Raw genomic sequence first — 14,504 nt, 5'->3', positions numbered from 1 at the left:
GATACTTATTAAAGACTTCTAGGTACTGCAAATTTGTTAGAAGGCGTTACCAGCTAATTGGGGTAAGAATTGCAAGACTTTAAACTGTCCGTTAACATCGTTTGTGAAAACAGGAGGAGCACAATAACAATTACAATAACCATTGGCTTCCTTTGTTTGTTTGTTTCTAAAGATTATCCTCAGCCTATTTCCTATCACTTTCCTGTAAGGAAATACAGAGGCACTTAACATGCATATATATATATATATATATGTATACATGCTCATCGTTAACACGTCAACACGTCTTTAATCTTATCTGGTGGTATTTGTGTTTCTTTCTGTATGTGGCGTTTCGTTGTTTACTTCTTTGACAATGCATGTCCTTTTTATTTTACATACATGTATTTTACTACTGCATGTGAGCATTTTCGAAGGCCCCAAAGAACAAGTGAATCTTGTCATTTTAAATTTCACTCGAAACGTTGCACGCGGTTTACTTATTCTCAAACCTAGCTCCTGGATTTCTCTTTTTGTGTGTGTGTGTGGAGCATAAAAGAGAAGTGAAAGAAAAATGACAGAACCTGTGTGTGGCGGTTGTTGTGTACCTGTCATTCTGTTCCAGCTTTAAACGATTACGCTTTAATAAGATGTGTGTATTTATAATTTGAATCATTTGTGTTTTTTTCTTTTGTTTGCATGATATGATTTTATTTTATATTTTGTTTCTTTCCGCTCACCAGATGTTCCCAACACTTTGCTTCCCACTACTATCATCCCCTCCCTTACCACTGCACCAGTAACAACCTCTGTAACCATAACAACCAGCTCAAGCACATCTGCATCAAGCAGCAGCAGAAGAGGTACAGTATGCTTCTTTGTTATAGCCTCAGAAGCCCAATAAGTGGAGCTGTGTAGAAGGGTATTGTTTAGAATAGAACAATGAGATCCAGTTTACATATTTATCTTATCTTAATTCTACGATGATGTTGTTAGGTCAACAAGATTAGTATGAAGAAGTACTACTAAAGGAGAATAGGAGTTAAATGGTTTGTTTTATATTTAGTGTCCTTATGGCTCTTATCCAAATACTATGTGATGTTGTTTAAAAATACATGCATCTCCACTACACTGAGCAAATTGGAGATGTAAAGATAGGACATAGATTTTTGATTTGCCTTGAGATGTAAAGAGATAACGTGCTCAATGATGAGGAGATAGCATGTGGCTGTAAATATTCTACTTTAATAACATTGACTTGATATTTCTCTACAAATTGAAGTTTTCACAGTGTTGAGTTTTTCTAAAATAAAGTCATGTGTGATTCACCACTAAGAACTTTCAAGTAAATACTCAAAATGTATGTTACCCTAAACTGATTCCACTGATAGGATATTCTAGAATGGAAGGTTGCAGAGATTACTGACCTAACGGGAATTTATACTTGGCTTAAATACTCGGTAATTAGTATTCAAATAAGCACTTTATTTCAACCCCAAAATAGCAATATTACATAAAGGAACTGAAGTTGCCTCAAAAGCATAATAATAATAATAATAATAATAATAATAATAATAACAACAATAGCAGAAATTATAGAAAATATGCCTTAAATGTAATATATCCACAACAGAGTGCAGAGAGAGTTTCTTATTTAACACTTCCTTTGCTTACTTACATGCATTTTGTGTCATAGAGCTATACTAACGTATTAAGTGTAACAATTTAACTGGATGTTCGTGGAGACTGTATGTTCCCACAGGTAAATAAATTATAAACAGTGGTTTATTTTTATCTTTTTAATATCTTGTCTTACATGGTTTTCTGGTACAGTATATGTTTTTCCTTGAAATTTTATTCATTCTTGACAAGAAAATGGGTTGTAGCCTTGCACAATACTTTCAAAAACTTGTTTTTCTCTTGTTGCAGGAAAAACATGTCTGGTCACTGTTATTAATAATCATATGCAGGAATATTATAACATGTCAGTGAATGGTGAAAAGTAATTTGATGTCAGCTACAATGAGTTTCTTAGCAATATCTTGGTTATTTGTGTCTGATGAATGAATTTATTTTCAGCTTTATCTGTTAACTTATGGAAGCATGATTTAAGTGTTTTCTTATAGATGCTTGTATTATGAACAAGGGAAAAAAACAGAAAACTATGAGACAAAGTGAAATTATTTAAGGTAAAAGAATAAAAGAAATCTAAATTTCTCCTTTTTTATTTCAAATATTCTTCCAATATTATTATAGAGTGTAATTTATATATTTATATAATCATAATATATAAAATTTTACATATATACATTTTATGATACTAAATTGAGATATTAATCTTTTTCTCTCACATACCATTAAACATTAAAAGGTATGCATAAGTGGTCATGTTTGTGAAACTTCACGGGTTTGACAACATAACTGCCCAAATGTTAACAAGGATGATACAATGTACATGCCATACTATATAGGTAAAAGCCCGTAGTGCCTCAACATTTCACCAAGAATTACAAGCAAATGAGGAAAGTGGGAGTGGAGAGGTGGCCCTCCTCAGGGAAGAACATTACAATCAGCCCTAAAACCATACATAAAGTAACTTTACATGAACTAATGCACTTCATGTCATTACATGGAAATGTTACATGGGAATATATGTGCATACAAATTCATATATTCATGAAGTAACAGATGATAAAAAAAGAGGCCATAAATTTGAAAGAGAGGAATTTATGTAGTAGTACATGTGAGAATTTGGAAGGAGAGAACAGAAGGGAGAAACATTACCTCAAAAGTAATCGAAGAAAATTAAAATCTCATGCATCCACACAAATAAAAAACTTTTATTTTCCTATTTAAACATAGAAGTAAACATTTAGAATGCAGTGAGATGTAAAACAATAGAACATGTGCCTGTGTATACCATGTGTTTTGTGTGACATTAAAATATACACACCTTCGTACATAAACAGACATACACAGAAGAACATGAATGTTAGCATAGTCCCCATTATTTTTTCTCTTTTCATTCGAACTAAAATCAATCAGGAGATTAGAAAAGTAACCAAGGTCACCTACACAACTATTAGTCAAGTCTTTGGGGGAGAAAGAGTTAAATAATGTATTAGTATTATGTAATTAGTACCATGAGTGTTTTCCTCTGTAAGTTTTGGGATATGGAGGTCTTGCAAACTGCTACTCAATTTTGATGTTTTTTATGTGAATATGTTTGTGGGTAATTTATTATTCATTTTTTTGAAATGTTTTAATACGGCGATTAACAGGATTAACAATAAAACTAAGAAAAACTGAGAACCCCCAGGGAAAGAGTGAAGGCGTTCTGCAAAATTCTCTCATTTATCATTTCATTCCTTTCACTGCGTGTAAGATAAACTGAATACATATGATTTTCTTAGGATTAAACAGAATTTCTTGAAATCTCCTAAATTGTATCATATATGTACAAGAATCATGGCTAATATCTGCATGGTTCTATCCCAGACAGGATATACATGGAATTTTAAATAAATTTAAAGAACAATAATTCTATGTAAATGAAGAGTCCCAAAACTGTCTCCAAGTCATTCTGGTCATGACCCTGAGATCATGTTTATCTCTTGTTGTGGCAAATGTGTTACCTATGAGACTACGATTGGAAACCATCTTAATTATACAAGGAAAAGCTTTATTAGATGAATCATATGCCAGCTAAAGTGTTAAATCATAAAGAAATAAATTTCTTTGAGTACTGGTAGAAAAGATTTGGTATATGGTAAAGGCCTACTCCTTATATAGTAACTTCTACTTCTGTCATCAAATGGTAAAAGGTGACAACATACATTCTAGTCAAGAAGGACTCACACACACCAACTGGTCATTACACACTAAGTGTGTGTGTGTGTGTGTGTGTGTGTGTGTGTGTGTGTGTGTGTGTATGTATTTCTAAGTTAGAGTTTCTACTGAGGTGAAGAGATACCATCAACATGGCAACCCTTATATAGAAAAACACTTAATTAGGGCTAACTTACAGTTTTAGAAGTTTAGTCTATTATCATGATGGTAGGAAGCATGACAGCTTGCAGGCAGGTATGGTAGTGGAGAAGGAACAAGGAGGTCTACATCTTTACCCTCAGACAGTAGAAGAGAAGACTGAGACACACTAGCCAGATTTGAGGTTCTCAAAGCTCAAAGTGTGCCTCCAGAGAGACCCATTTCCCTTGAAATGGGCATACCTACTCCATCAAGGCCACAACTCCCAATTGTACCACCATTCAAACACACAAAAACATGAGGCTATGAGGGCCATTCCTATTCAAACCAACACACACACACACACACACACACACACACACACACACACGAACATATATATACATATATATGTATGTCAAAAAGTTTGAGTATGAAAAACAGAAAAAGTTATATACACTTGAAACTAGCACCAAAAGCATTTACTCAATAAAAACTGGTTTAAATAAATTATTTTAAATGTGTTTTGTTATTATTCTTATATGTGTGTACTGTGTGTAACATGTGGGTATGCATAGGTTCTAGACCCTGTACACCTTCAATCATTTCTTCTTGTTTTCATAAGTATTTGCTTGTTCCTTTATTATATAAATAGCTTTAAATAGAAGAATATAATGAGATCAACATTTTTCAGGATAAGGAAAAAAGAGATTGAGCCATAACGAAGAATGATTGTCTCACAAACATGACTGTTCTGAATTAGTCAAAATAAACTCACTCAAATAGAGCATTAAGAATGTCAAGAATATATCATTTTGACACAGTAAAGTCTCAAAGTGTGCAAATCAAGAAGTTGTTTATGAGTTTTTATTATGGGTGTTTAGCAATTTAAAATGTTTCTGCTTTATGGTAGTAATAAAAAACAATTTGCATAGTGTTGTGAGCTTTTAAAATTAAGTGCCAATATGTTGGGTTTTATTTTTTGTTACTTGACAAAAATTAAGTAATAATTTCTTATCCAGACAGTCTGCCTGTATCTAAAAACCTGTTTATGGAAATAAAGACAGGTTTTGGTATTTAGTCTACTATAAAAGATGATGTTGTTCCTTGAGTCTTTGAGCTGCATCTATATTCTGAAGTTGTTTCTTATTTCATGGTTCATAATGAAAACAAAATACCATACACATGCATACGTGCATATACACATGCACACACACACACACACACACACACACACAGAGGTTAATTGAGGGTTAATTGCTGTGTTTTGTAGCATATCTCATATGGAAGAGGGATGCACATCACTTTTTTTTTATCATTTCTAAAATGAAATGAAGAATTTAATTCTGATTTATGTAAACTTGTCCTCTAAGTTTGAAAGTTTTCTATCTTTACTGGCTTTTACGAAATATAACAGGAAATATAACATAAGAGTTTACAAATTATAATACAGAAAAATTTGTGTCTATATTTTTCCCGGTACCATTCCATAAGGATGGTGAACATATAGGCTGTATTGTATTTTCTCAGGGTTCCCTCCTGTAAGACAGCAAATGCTATAAGGCATGTTATTTTGACCTTGCCTCTCTATTTGACTTATATAAATGCAAGCCAATTCTTTTTTATACTAGTTCATATATTTTAAGTTAATGGGACTATTTTTCATTTTCATGTATATGAGTTTATGAGACTATCTTATGTGATCATATGGCAGTAAATTCTTGATTTAATACAAACTGGTAAGTTATAAGTATTTCTTCCAATACAACCTCTCAGAAACTAAGGATTCTTTAATCGATTTTTCTTAAGTTCTGTATAAGTTCTGTATACATTTTATATATATACTTATTTGTGTAAATATTAAAGCTATGCCTCAATTATTTCAGAAAGCACATTGCTTTTAAAGAACCCGTCCTAAAAAGACATATGTGATCGACAGTTTCATATTTGGAATGCATGACTCGTATATGAATATATATTCCTGGATCATCTCTGAAATTACTTTTAAAGTCATTAATAAACTATACAGGCTGCATATTTCTTACTAACGGATGAATTAAATTAGGAGCTGTGCCTTTGAAGCTGGAGAGATTGGCAGCAGTGCCCCTGTTGCTTTGACACTCTGCATGAAGCATGGTTAATAACTGAAATGTAAGCTCAGAGAAACACTGAATTGATACTAATTACACCAACTTTGAGGAAGAAGATGACCTTAGCTTCAGCTGAAACTTTTAGCCAGGACAACAAATAAATCCAAGTGCCACAAAGCATGACTTCTGAAAAGGATCTAATAAAATCTATTAACTTTGGGGAGTTTGTGGAATTGCAATAAGTGCCCAGATAATTGTAGCACTTTAAACTGCTTTGGCTTCGATAATACAGTCGTTTCCTATTGCTCTAGATCTCAAAGATGCTCCTATTCGCTTCCAGTATTCATTTAGGTTAGTCTGTGGTCAGAAAATTAAAGACTTCTTGAGCTAGCCAGTGTGAAGCACATGTAAGATAATTACAGAGCAAGAAAAAACATGGAAATAATGTTTATGCAATCTTAGTCTCATCAGTACTTATGTGGAAATTCCAAAAATGCTGATTCTGACACAAATAAACACCTTTAGAAAATGACTAAAATACTTTATTAAATATATGGGGAGAAAGCAGAGGAAAAAAATCTCCCATATAAAAATATTTAATATATTTTTATTTTATTTTTTTGAGAATATAACTTAATTATAGCATTTCTCCCTGCTCTTTCTCCCTCCAAACCCTCCCATAAACCACTCCTCACTCACTTTCAGATACATATATTCTTAATAAACAAATAGTCTTAATTATAATCTGTTCAGTTCATATAATGTTACTTATATGTATATTCTCAGGGCCCGAAGAACTAGGGACAACAGAGGAAAACTGAGAGCAGGGAGTTAGCTTTTCCCCGAGAGGAGCACTCCGACTAATAGACTGTCCAGTGCCACACACCCTGGAAGTCATTTGTTTTCAGCTGAATAATTTGCTTAGTTTGGAGAAACGGTACAAAGTGAACACAAGTGACAGCGAAATACTTTTAGAACTATGTCAAAAATGGCAAAAGGAAGAGACTATAGTTGCTCTGAAAGGGCTGGAAACAGTAGAGGTCCAGTTTGAATAACACTGACATTACCGGAGGTCACAGACAGTTTCAGAATCTTACCTCAGTGAGGACCTTCAGAGAAGTAAGATTCGAATAAGACCTTTGTTCTGCCTTCTAATACCTTTCCACTTACTGGACTTCTGTGATGCCCAGAAGAATCATAGTTCAGCAGTGTAGAAACATCCTGGGGAAAACATGATGTAGAAAGGACTGGAGATTGCACTGGGAACCAAAAGCAGAGACAGGTCCTGAAGTTATACTTGTTTAACAAATGGTAAGAGGTCAACCCTTGCTTATATGTTTTATTTCACTCTAAATCATACAAGTGTGTAACAGAAAAATAGTAATTGGCTAATAATAGGTAGTAAATGACTGGGTTCACAGTTCTCCTAGATCTGTCATTTCATTTTATAGACTATAATTGTGAAGACACCAGCACTAGATGGTGGTAGGTTGGTGATGAAAATTTGTAGGACTGGCTGGTTATTGAACAGAGAGGCATTTACAAAAATATATCCTTTGTCATTTTAGTAGGCCACTTTCCAAGAACAATTAATGTGATTCTTTTTGCATGCAGAATTCACTGAATAGGGAGAGTATGGCATTAAAATATCTTGAAATCTACCCGTATGAGTGCAAAGTCTCAAAGCCTTTGCTACCTATGTTTGTTTGATTTTTGTTTGTTTGTTTGTTTGTTTATTCCTTTACCTGTGTGGAGTAAAATGGTTGCCAAATCTTGACTAAAAGGAGAGAAAGGATCTGAAAATTAATTACCAGTGAATTAATACAAAATTATACAAATATGTCTTGTTAGTTTTCTTTCCATTAGGAGAATTTCAACATCACATAGAGAAATAATTTTCAGCTCTGAAATAATAGCTTTTCAGAAAATGCAATCACTGTCTTGAGAGACCTTAGCAACAGCAATCCTAACCCTTAGCACACAGTCTGATTTTTCTTTGATGCTGTTAAAGATATGCACATGTTATTAATTCACTCATGTTGCCATTCACAAAAGCCATGTAAATAAAAACTCTTCTGGTGTTTTCCCCCCTTTGGAGTTGATCTGTTTGCTATAAATTGTGACTGTGGCATTTTAACTGTTTAAAGCACAAATAGTTTTACCCTTAATAGAATTTTAATTTCTTTTTATAGACTGAGAGTGAAATCAAATTCTCTGATATGTTTGATGTTCTGATACTAGAGAACAAGTCATTTTCTAAAAATGTTAGTAGGTTTATCTGTACATGACCTCTCGACATTCTTTTGGGGAACTGTATTGGATAGTTTTAGATCTACACAAGCTACAATCATCCAAGACGTGGGCACCTCATATAAGAAAACACCTTCATAAGATCACGCTATAGGCAAGTCTGTTCAGCATTTTCTTAATTAGTTATTGATAGGAAGAGAGCTCCACCCCATTGTGCGTGGTATTGTCACTGGATTCTATAAGACAGCAAGGTCAGGAAATCACAATGAACAAGCCAGTAAGCTGCACTTCTCCATGGTCTGTGCATTAACTCCTACCTCCTGGTTCCTGTCTTGACTTAATTCTTGTCCTGACTTTCATTCATTATGAATAGTGACGTGGAAGTATAACCCCAAGCTGCTTCTGGTCATAGTGTTTCATCACAGCTGTAATTAACCATAAGTAAGACAGGAATTAAAAAAAACAAGCCCAGCATCACTGGGAGGTGAGGCCCATGGTACTGTGAAGGTTTGATGACTCAGGATAAGGGAATGCTAGACCACTGAGACAAGAGTGGGTTGGCAGGTGGGGAGGTGCCATCATAGAGGCAGGGGAGGTGGAGGGGAAAGGGGGCTTGAGGAGGCAAAACTGGGAAGGTGAATAACATTTGAAATGCAAATAAATACAATAACCAATTAAAACAAAAACAAAAACAAAAACAAACAAACAAACAAACAAACAAAAAACTGAAGCCTTACCTCCTAGTCAGGTTGAATTCAGCCTTGTTTTGCCTCAGATTAAAATAAATGGATGCTCTTTAATCTGGATGTTTGTTTTTAATAGTTTTATTTTTAATTATATATATATGAGTGTGTCTGTTTCTGGTTGTGTATTCTTGAGCAACAGTGTTGAAGGAGGTCAGTAAGTGTCAACTTCCCCTGAAGCCAAATTTATTTCTCACCATGTTGGTGTTAAAAACTGAACTCAAGTACTCAGCAAAAGTGGTATTGACTCCAAACCACTGACTCTTCAGTAAGTCTTGTTCCTTTAAATGGGTTATCCCCTCACTGTCACAAAACATTTGACAAAAGCAATGAGGAAAGCAATGTTTGAGCTCTAAGTGAGTGTAGTCCATTGGGATAGGGGTGGTCTGGTGCTAAGAGATGCTCAAGCTGTGGCAGCAGGCTTAGGAGCCTGCAGGTGACACTGCATCTCAGTAAGGAAGCAGAGAGGTGACAGTTTGTATACAGCTTGCTTCCTCCTTTTCTTTTTATTCAGTCCTGGATTTGAGCACATGTGAACTTGTCAGCAACATTTGGGCTTTTTCCTCCTGAGCTATCCAACTCTGCTGTTGCTCCCCCAACAGCCATCAATTCTTGAATTCTATGAAACGTGATCTGTTTCACATTTTCACAATGAGTGTCCATCAATTTCAGAGACCATAGTATTTCATTTGAGCATTTCAATTGGTAGTTTGGGGTACAATTTTTCTGCAATGTGAAAGGATTTGAAGAATTTCTAAATTCTGCAACATAACTAAATTCTAAAACACTATTCCAAACTTTAAATTTGGAAAGTCTGAAAGTTAAAATGAATGAAATCTGGATTACTATTGCAAGCTTAATATGCTTGGTATGCTTTAATGTATGCTTGGTCTCATTTGTTTGTGTATTGTCTGTTTTTATTTATGTCACCGTTTCCCAGACATCTGCCCATTGCTGTTCCTGCTGTGACCATTCATGTGCTTATTTTCCCAGGTGTTTTTTTCTCATAAATATATGCACCTAAGTGCTCTGTAACACATCACTCATGGAAAATGCAAATACTGAGGTCCAGATGTGATGACAAAGCACATATGACCCCCTCTCACATTTCCACACTGAGTTCTGTTCTTGCAGATGAACAGTAATTTCACCATTGCTAAGTCAAAGTTTACATCCTCAACAAACACTATCTTCCAGTCCTGTTGAAATACAAAACTCATCCTTTTTATGGAATATTCTTAATTTATTCTAAATTGTTCAGGGATGCATACAGTCTCTCTTGTTCATATCCAACCCTATGCCCCTCCCATTCTTTCTTATAGGTCTCTAATAGGTCCCTCTCCAGTCTTCAAGACATTTTTTTTTCTTTTTTTGCAACATCCCACAGAGTTTAGGTAATCCTGGCTACATGCGTATGGGTGGGGAATGACCAATGAAATGTAGGCAGCCTAACAGTAGCCACATTCCAAAGAACTTTCCTTTTTACAATGACATCAATTGCTAATAGCTCCTGAGAACTGAGTGAAACCTCACAAACATCTCTGCCATCCATACTGACCTTCATGTTGACTGACCTGAACAAGTTCAGTTCTTATATCTTTCTCCTCATAACCACAGTGACTTCACAAATTCCACTACACTTCATCACATTCCTTCTCATTGGTCAGCTCTTACGTCCTCCCTGCTTTCTTCTAAGATCTTTCTTAAGACTTGGCAGAGAAGAGAAGCTAATATAGACAGACACCTTTTATGAATGATCACTCAAAGTGACTTATTCTCAATTCTTTGAGCAGTTATGAGTCTTTATATAAGAAAAGACCTCTACAAACACAATTTTCTTTGACTAGGTTGAAAGCACTAGTAATCTATTGATATAAAATTATGTATAAGCAGTTTAATAAGTAAAACAACAGTAGTTACCCCTTGGATCTGTCTAGTTTTCTTTCTTTGTTTTGTTTTGTTCTGTTTTGTTATTTTTTTGCAGTAGTGAGCTTTTCAACAGGTTTTTTTTAACCAGGCATGAATTGCCTTTTGTAAAGAAAATGTCAAATACCATCAGAAAGCAGTTATCCCATAACAGCCATGCCATGATGGCACCATTTGGAACATCTTTCCTGGCTGGCCAGTTAGCTTTGCTACATGCAGCATAAATCATTGAGTAAGCATGTTGGTGACTTCTATTTTTCAGTGACCTTCACAGGTCCCTCCAGCACCATGAAGTGTAGACAACAGGGAGAAGCTTCCAGGTTATAGGAGATGCCTTTTTAACTGAATGAAAATGGCTAGAAAAATGTAAAGTGATTAGAAGCATGACTATCAAGCGCCTATCATCTGGGATTGCAGCTATGTTCTCACTTAGAGCAGTATAATCTTCCATAAATTACAATAATAGCTGCAAATGTGACCTAGCACAAAACTGTACACTTACTTCAGGCATTATGAAGCTTGTTTTTCTTTGTTCAGCTTGCTTTGTAAATTCTCTGACAAAATTTGCAGATGACAGTGATGTGTCAGAACACCAAAAGGTTAGATGCATGTGAGTGAAAAAGAATGATTCCAAAATTGTGATTATTAAAAGTAGATGTGGTAATATATAGAACTTACTTAAAATGATGACACACTCACAATAAGTATTAGTGTTTATGGGATTTCTCACCAAATTCTTAGAATTATCTAAGTGATAAAATGGCTTTGTTCTTTTGAGCTATCGAGGTAGCTGGCAGTTTTTAAATAGGAGCAATATCGTGCAGTGTTTGACCATCTATTTTTTGTTAAAAGCAAAAGTTCATGTGATCCACCAGCAATATTTTAATCAGAATCCCATAGAAACCAAATTATACCACAGAGGTACTTGCATATCTATTTTCAATCTCAAACTGTACACAAGAACAAGAAATGGAGCCATCCTTGATGGCAATCAATAAATGACTACTAATCAACAGATGAATAGATAATTTAACTACAATATATTTACACAATGCAATTTTTAACCTAAATATGAAATTAAGGGATTTTCAGATACAGATGAATTAGTCTAGAATGTTATTATTAAGTCAGATGATTCAAATGTATAAATACAATAGTTATGTCATCCACAGTTCCTAGCCTATAGTGTGTATGTGTGTGTAAATGAATATAAATGTAAATAAAGTCATTTATATCCTGTGTAATTTAGATAATTATAAGACATAAATATGGATAAAATCTAAAATATTAGAAAGGAATCAGAGAGATGATAAAATACATATATGGTTATGACAGAGGAAGGGCAAAAGAATATGTGTAACATGAAGAAGAAAGACACTGAGAAAAAGGTTATGAACCAGAATATATGAGATAAGAAAGGAAAGTATATCTTTAACTATAATTATTTGAAAAATCCCATAATGAGCTAGGACTCCTCAATAAGACCAACTGACCCTTGGGGGTTCCCAGTGACTGAACGACCAACCAAAGAATGCACACAGGCAGGACCTAGCTCTCACCCTGCCCTGCATATGCAGCAGATATGCAGCTTGATCTTCATTCAGATACCCCAAAACTGGAGTGTGGTGAAGATGGGAATTTGTTCCTGACAATGTCCTGCTTGTGTATCCTGTTTCCCTAACTGGGCTGCCTTGTCTGACCACAGAGGAGAAGGTTGTGCCTAGTCCTGTAATTAATGTGCCAGAGTAGATTGGTATCCAAGGAAATTGCCCTTTCTCAGAGAAGAAGGGGAGAGAGGAATGGAGGACAGTCTATGTGAGGTGAGACTGTCGGAGGAGGGGGAAAGGAGACTGTGATGGGGATATAAAATGAATAAATAAATTAATTAATACAAAAAAGAATAATCCCATAATGATATGTAACATTTTGCATGCTAATTTTAAAATGGTTAAAATATTTAGGTCATTTTAATAATCTGAGAAATTATTAAATATATTAAAAGATTACAACTTGCAATAAGGACACATGCTCCACTATGTTCATAGCAGCCTTATTTATAATAGCCAGAAGCTGGAAAGAACCCAGATGTCCCTCAACAGAGGAATTGATACAGAAAATGGGGTACATTTACACAATGGAATACTACTCAGCTATTAAAAACAATGAATTTATGAGATTCTTAGACAAATGGATGGATCTGGAGGATATCATCCTAAGTGAGGTAACCCAATCACAAAAGAACACACATGGTATGCATTCACTAATAAGTGGATATTAGTCCAGAAGCTCAGAGTTCAAAAATACAATTTGCAAACCACATGAAACTCAAGACTAAAGTGTGGATACTTCTGTCCTTCATAGAAGGGGGAACAAAATACCTATGGAAGGAGTTACAGAGACAAAGTGTGGAGCAGAGACTGAAGGAATGACCATACAGAGACTGCCCCACCTTGGGATCCATCCCATAAACAACCACCAAACCCAGACACTATTGCATATACCAATAAGATTTTGTTGACAAGACCCTGATATAGCTGTCTCCTGTGAGGCTATGCCAGTGCCTGGCAAATACAGAAGTGGATGGTCAGAGCCATCCATTGGGTGGAACACAGGGTCCCCAATGAAGGAGCTAGAGAAAGTACCCAAGGAGCTGAAGGGGTTTGCAGCCCTTTAGGAGGAACATCAATATGAACTAATCAGCATGTCCAAAGCTCACTGGGACTAAACCACCAACCAAAGAAAACACATGGTGGGACTCATGGCTCTAACTGCATGTGTAGCAGAGGATGACCTAGTTGGTCATCTATGGGAGGAGAGGCCCTTGGTCCTGTGAAGATTCTATGCCCCAGTATAGGGGAATGCCAGGGTCAGGAAGAGAGAGTTGTGGATTGGGGAGCAGGGGGAAGGGGTAGGGGATTTTCAGAGAGGAAAATAGAAAATAAATAAAGAAAATTAATTAAAAAAAGACGAATCTCATAATGATAGGTAACATTTTGTATGCTGATTTTAAAATGGTAAAATATTTCTGTCATTTTAATGATCTGAGAGATTTTGTATAAATATGAAGCTCTTGTTATAAAAATATGTTGATGCTCCACATTTATCTTTAATGATTTCGGCTTTTAAAACTAGTGACTTGATCTCAATTTTATATTAAAAATATTTGATGATTTTCTGTTATTCCTAAGTACAATTCCATATTCACTTTGATGCACTCACCTGTGAAGCTACTTAATGATCATAAAATTAACTTAATTAAAATAGATTTAAAATCATCAGGTAAATTAAACAGCTGTGGAGGACTTTTGGTATAGTTTCTTAACACATTCTAGACAAGATACACACTCATTATTACATCTCGCTATCACAATGGTTTCCTGTGAGATACACACTCATTATTACATCTCGCTATCACAATGGTTTCTTGTGAGATACACACTCATTATTACATCTCGCTATCACAATGGTTTCCTGTGAGATACACACTCATTATTACATCTCGCTATCACAATAGTTTCCTGTGAGATACACACTCATTATTACATCTCAC

At 35.0% G+C, this 14,504-nt stretch overlaps 1 protein-coding gene across 3 annotated transcripts in view; it reads left to right on the top strand.

Moving 5' to 3' along the window:
• Cadm2 (cell adhesion molecule 2) overlaps positions 1-14,504 on the top strand; it is a 949,182-nt gene that overhangs the window by 869,077 nt on the left and 65,601 nt on the right. Inside the window, exon 9 of one of the 3 annotated variants that reach the window (XM_029544253.1) lies at positions 723-1,131. The exons of the other annotated variants lie outside the window; for them this stretch is intronic. Coding sequence (XP_029400113.1) covers positions 723-883 — 161 coding nt within the window. The 3' untranslated portion in view covers positions 884-1,131. Of the gene's footprint in view, positions 1-722; positions 1,132-14,504 lie in introns of those variants that run through there. 3 annotated transcript variants of the gene reach the window in all.

The sequence above is a fragment of the Mus pahari genome, chromosome 12, assembly GCF_900095145.1.
Source record: "Mus pahari chromosome 12, PAHARI_EIJ_v1.1, whole genome shotgun sequence".
Lineage (NCBI taxonomy): Eukaryota > Metazoa > Chordata > Mammalia > Rodentia > Muridae > Mus > Mus pahari.
This window is presented reverse-complemented; position numbering and strand designations above follow the sequence as displayed.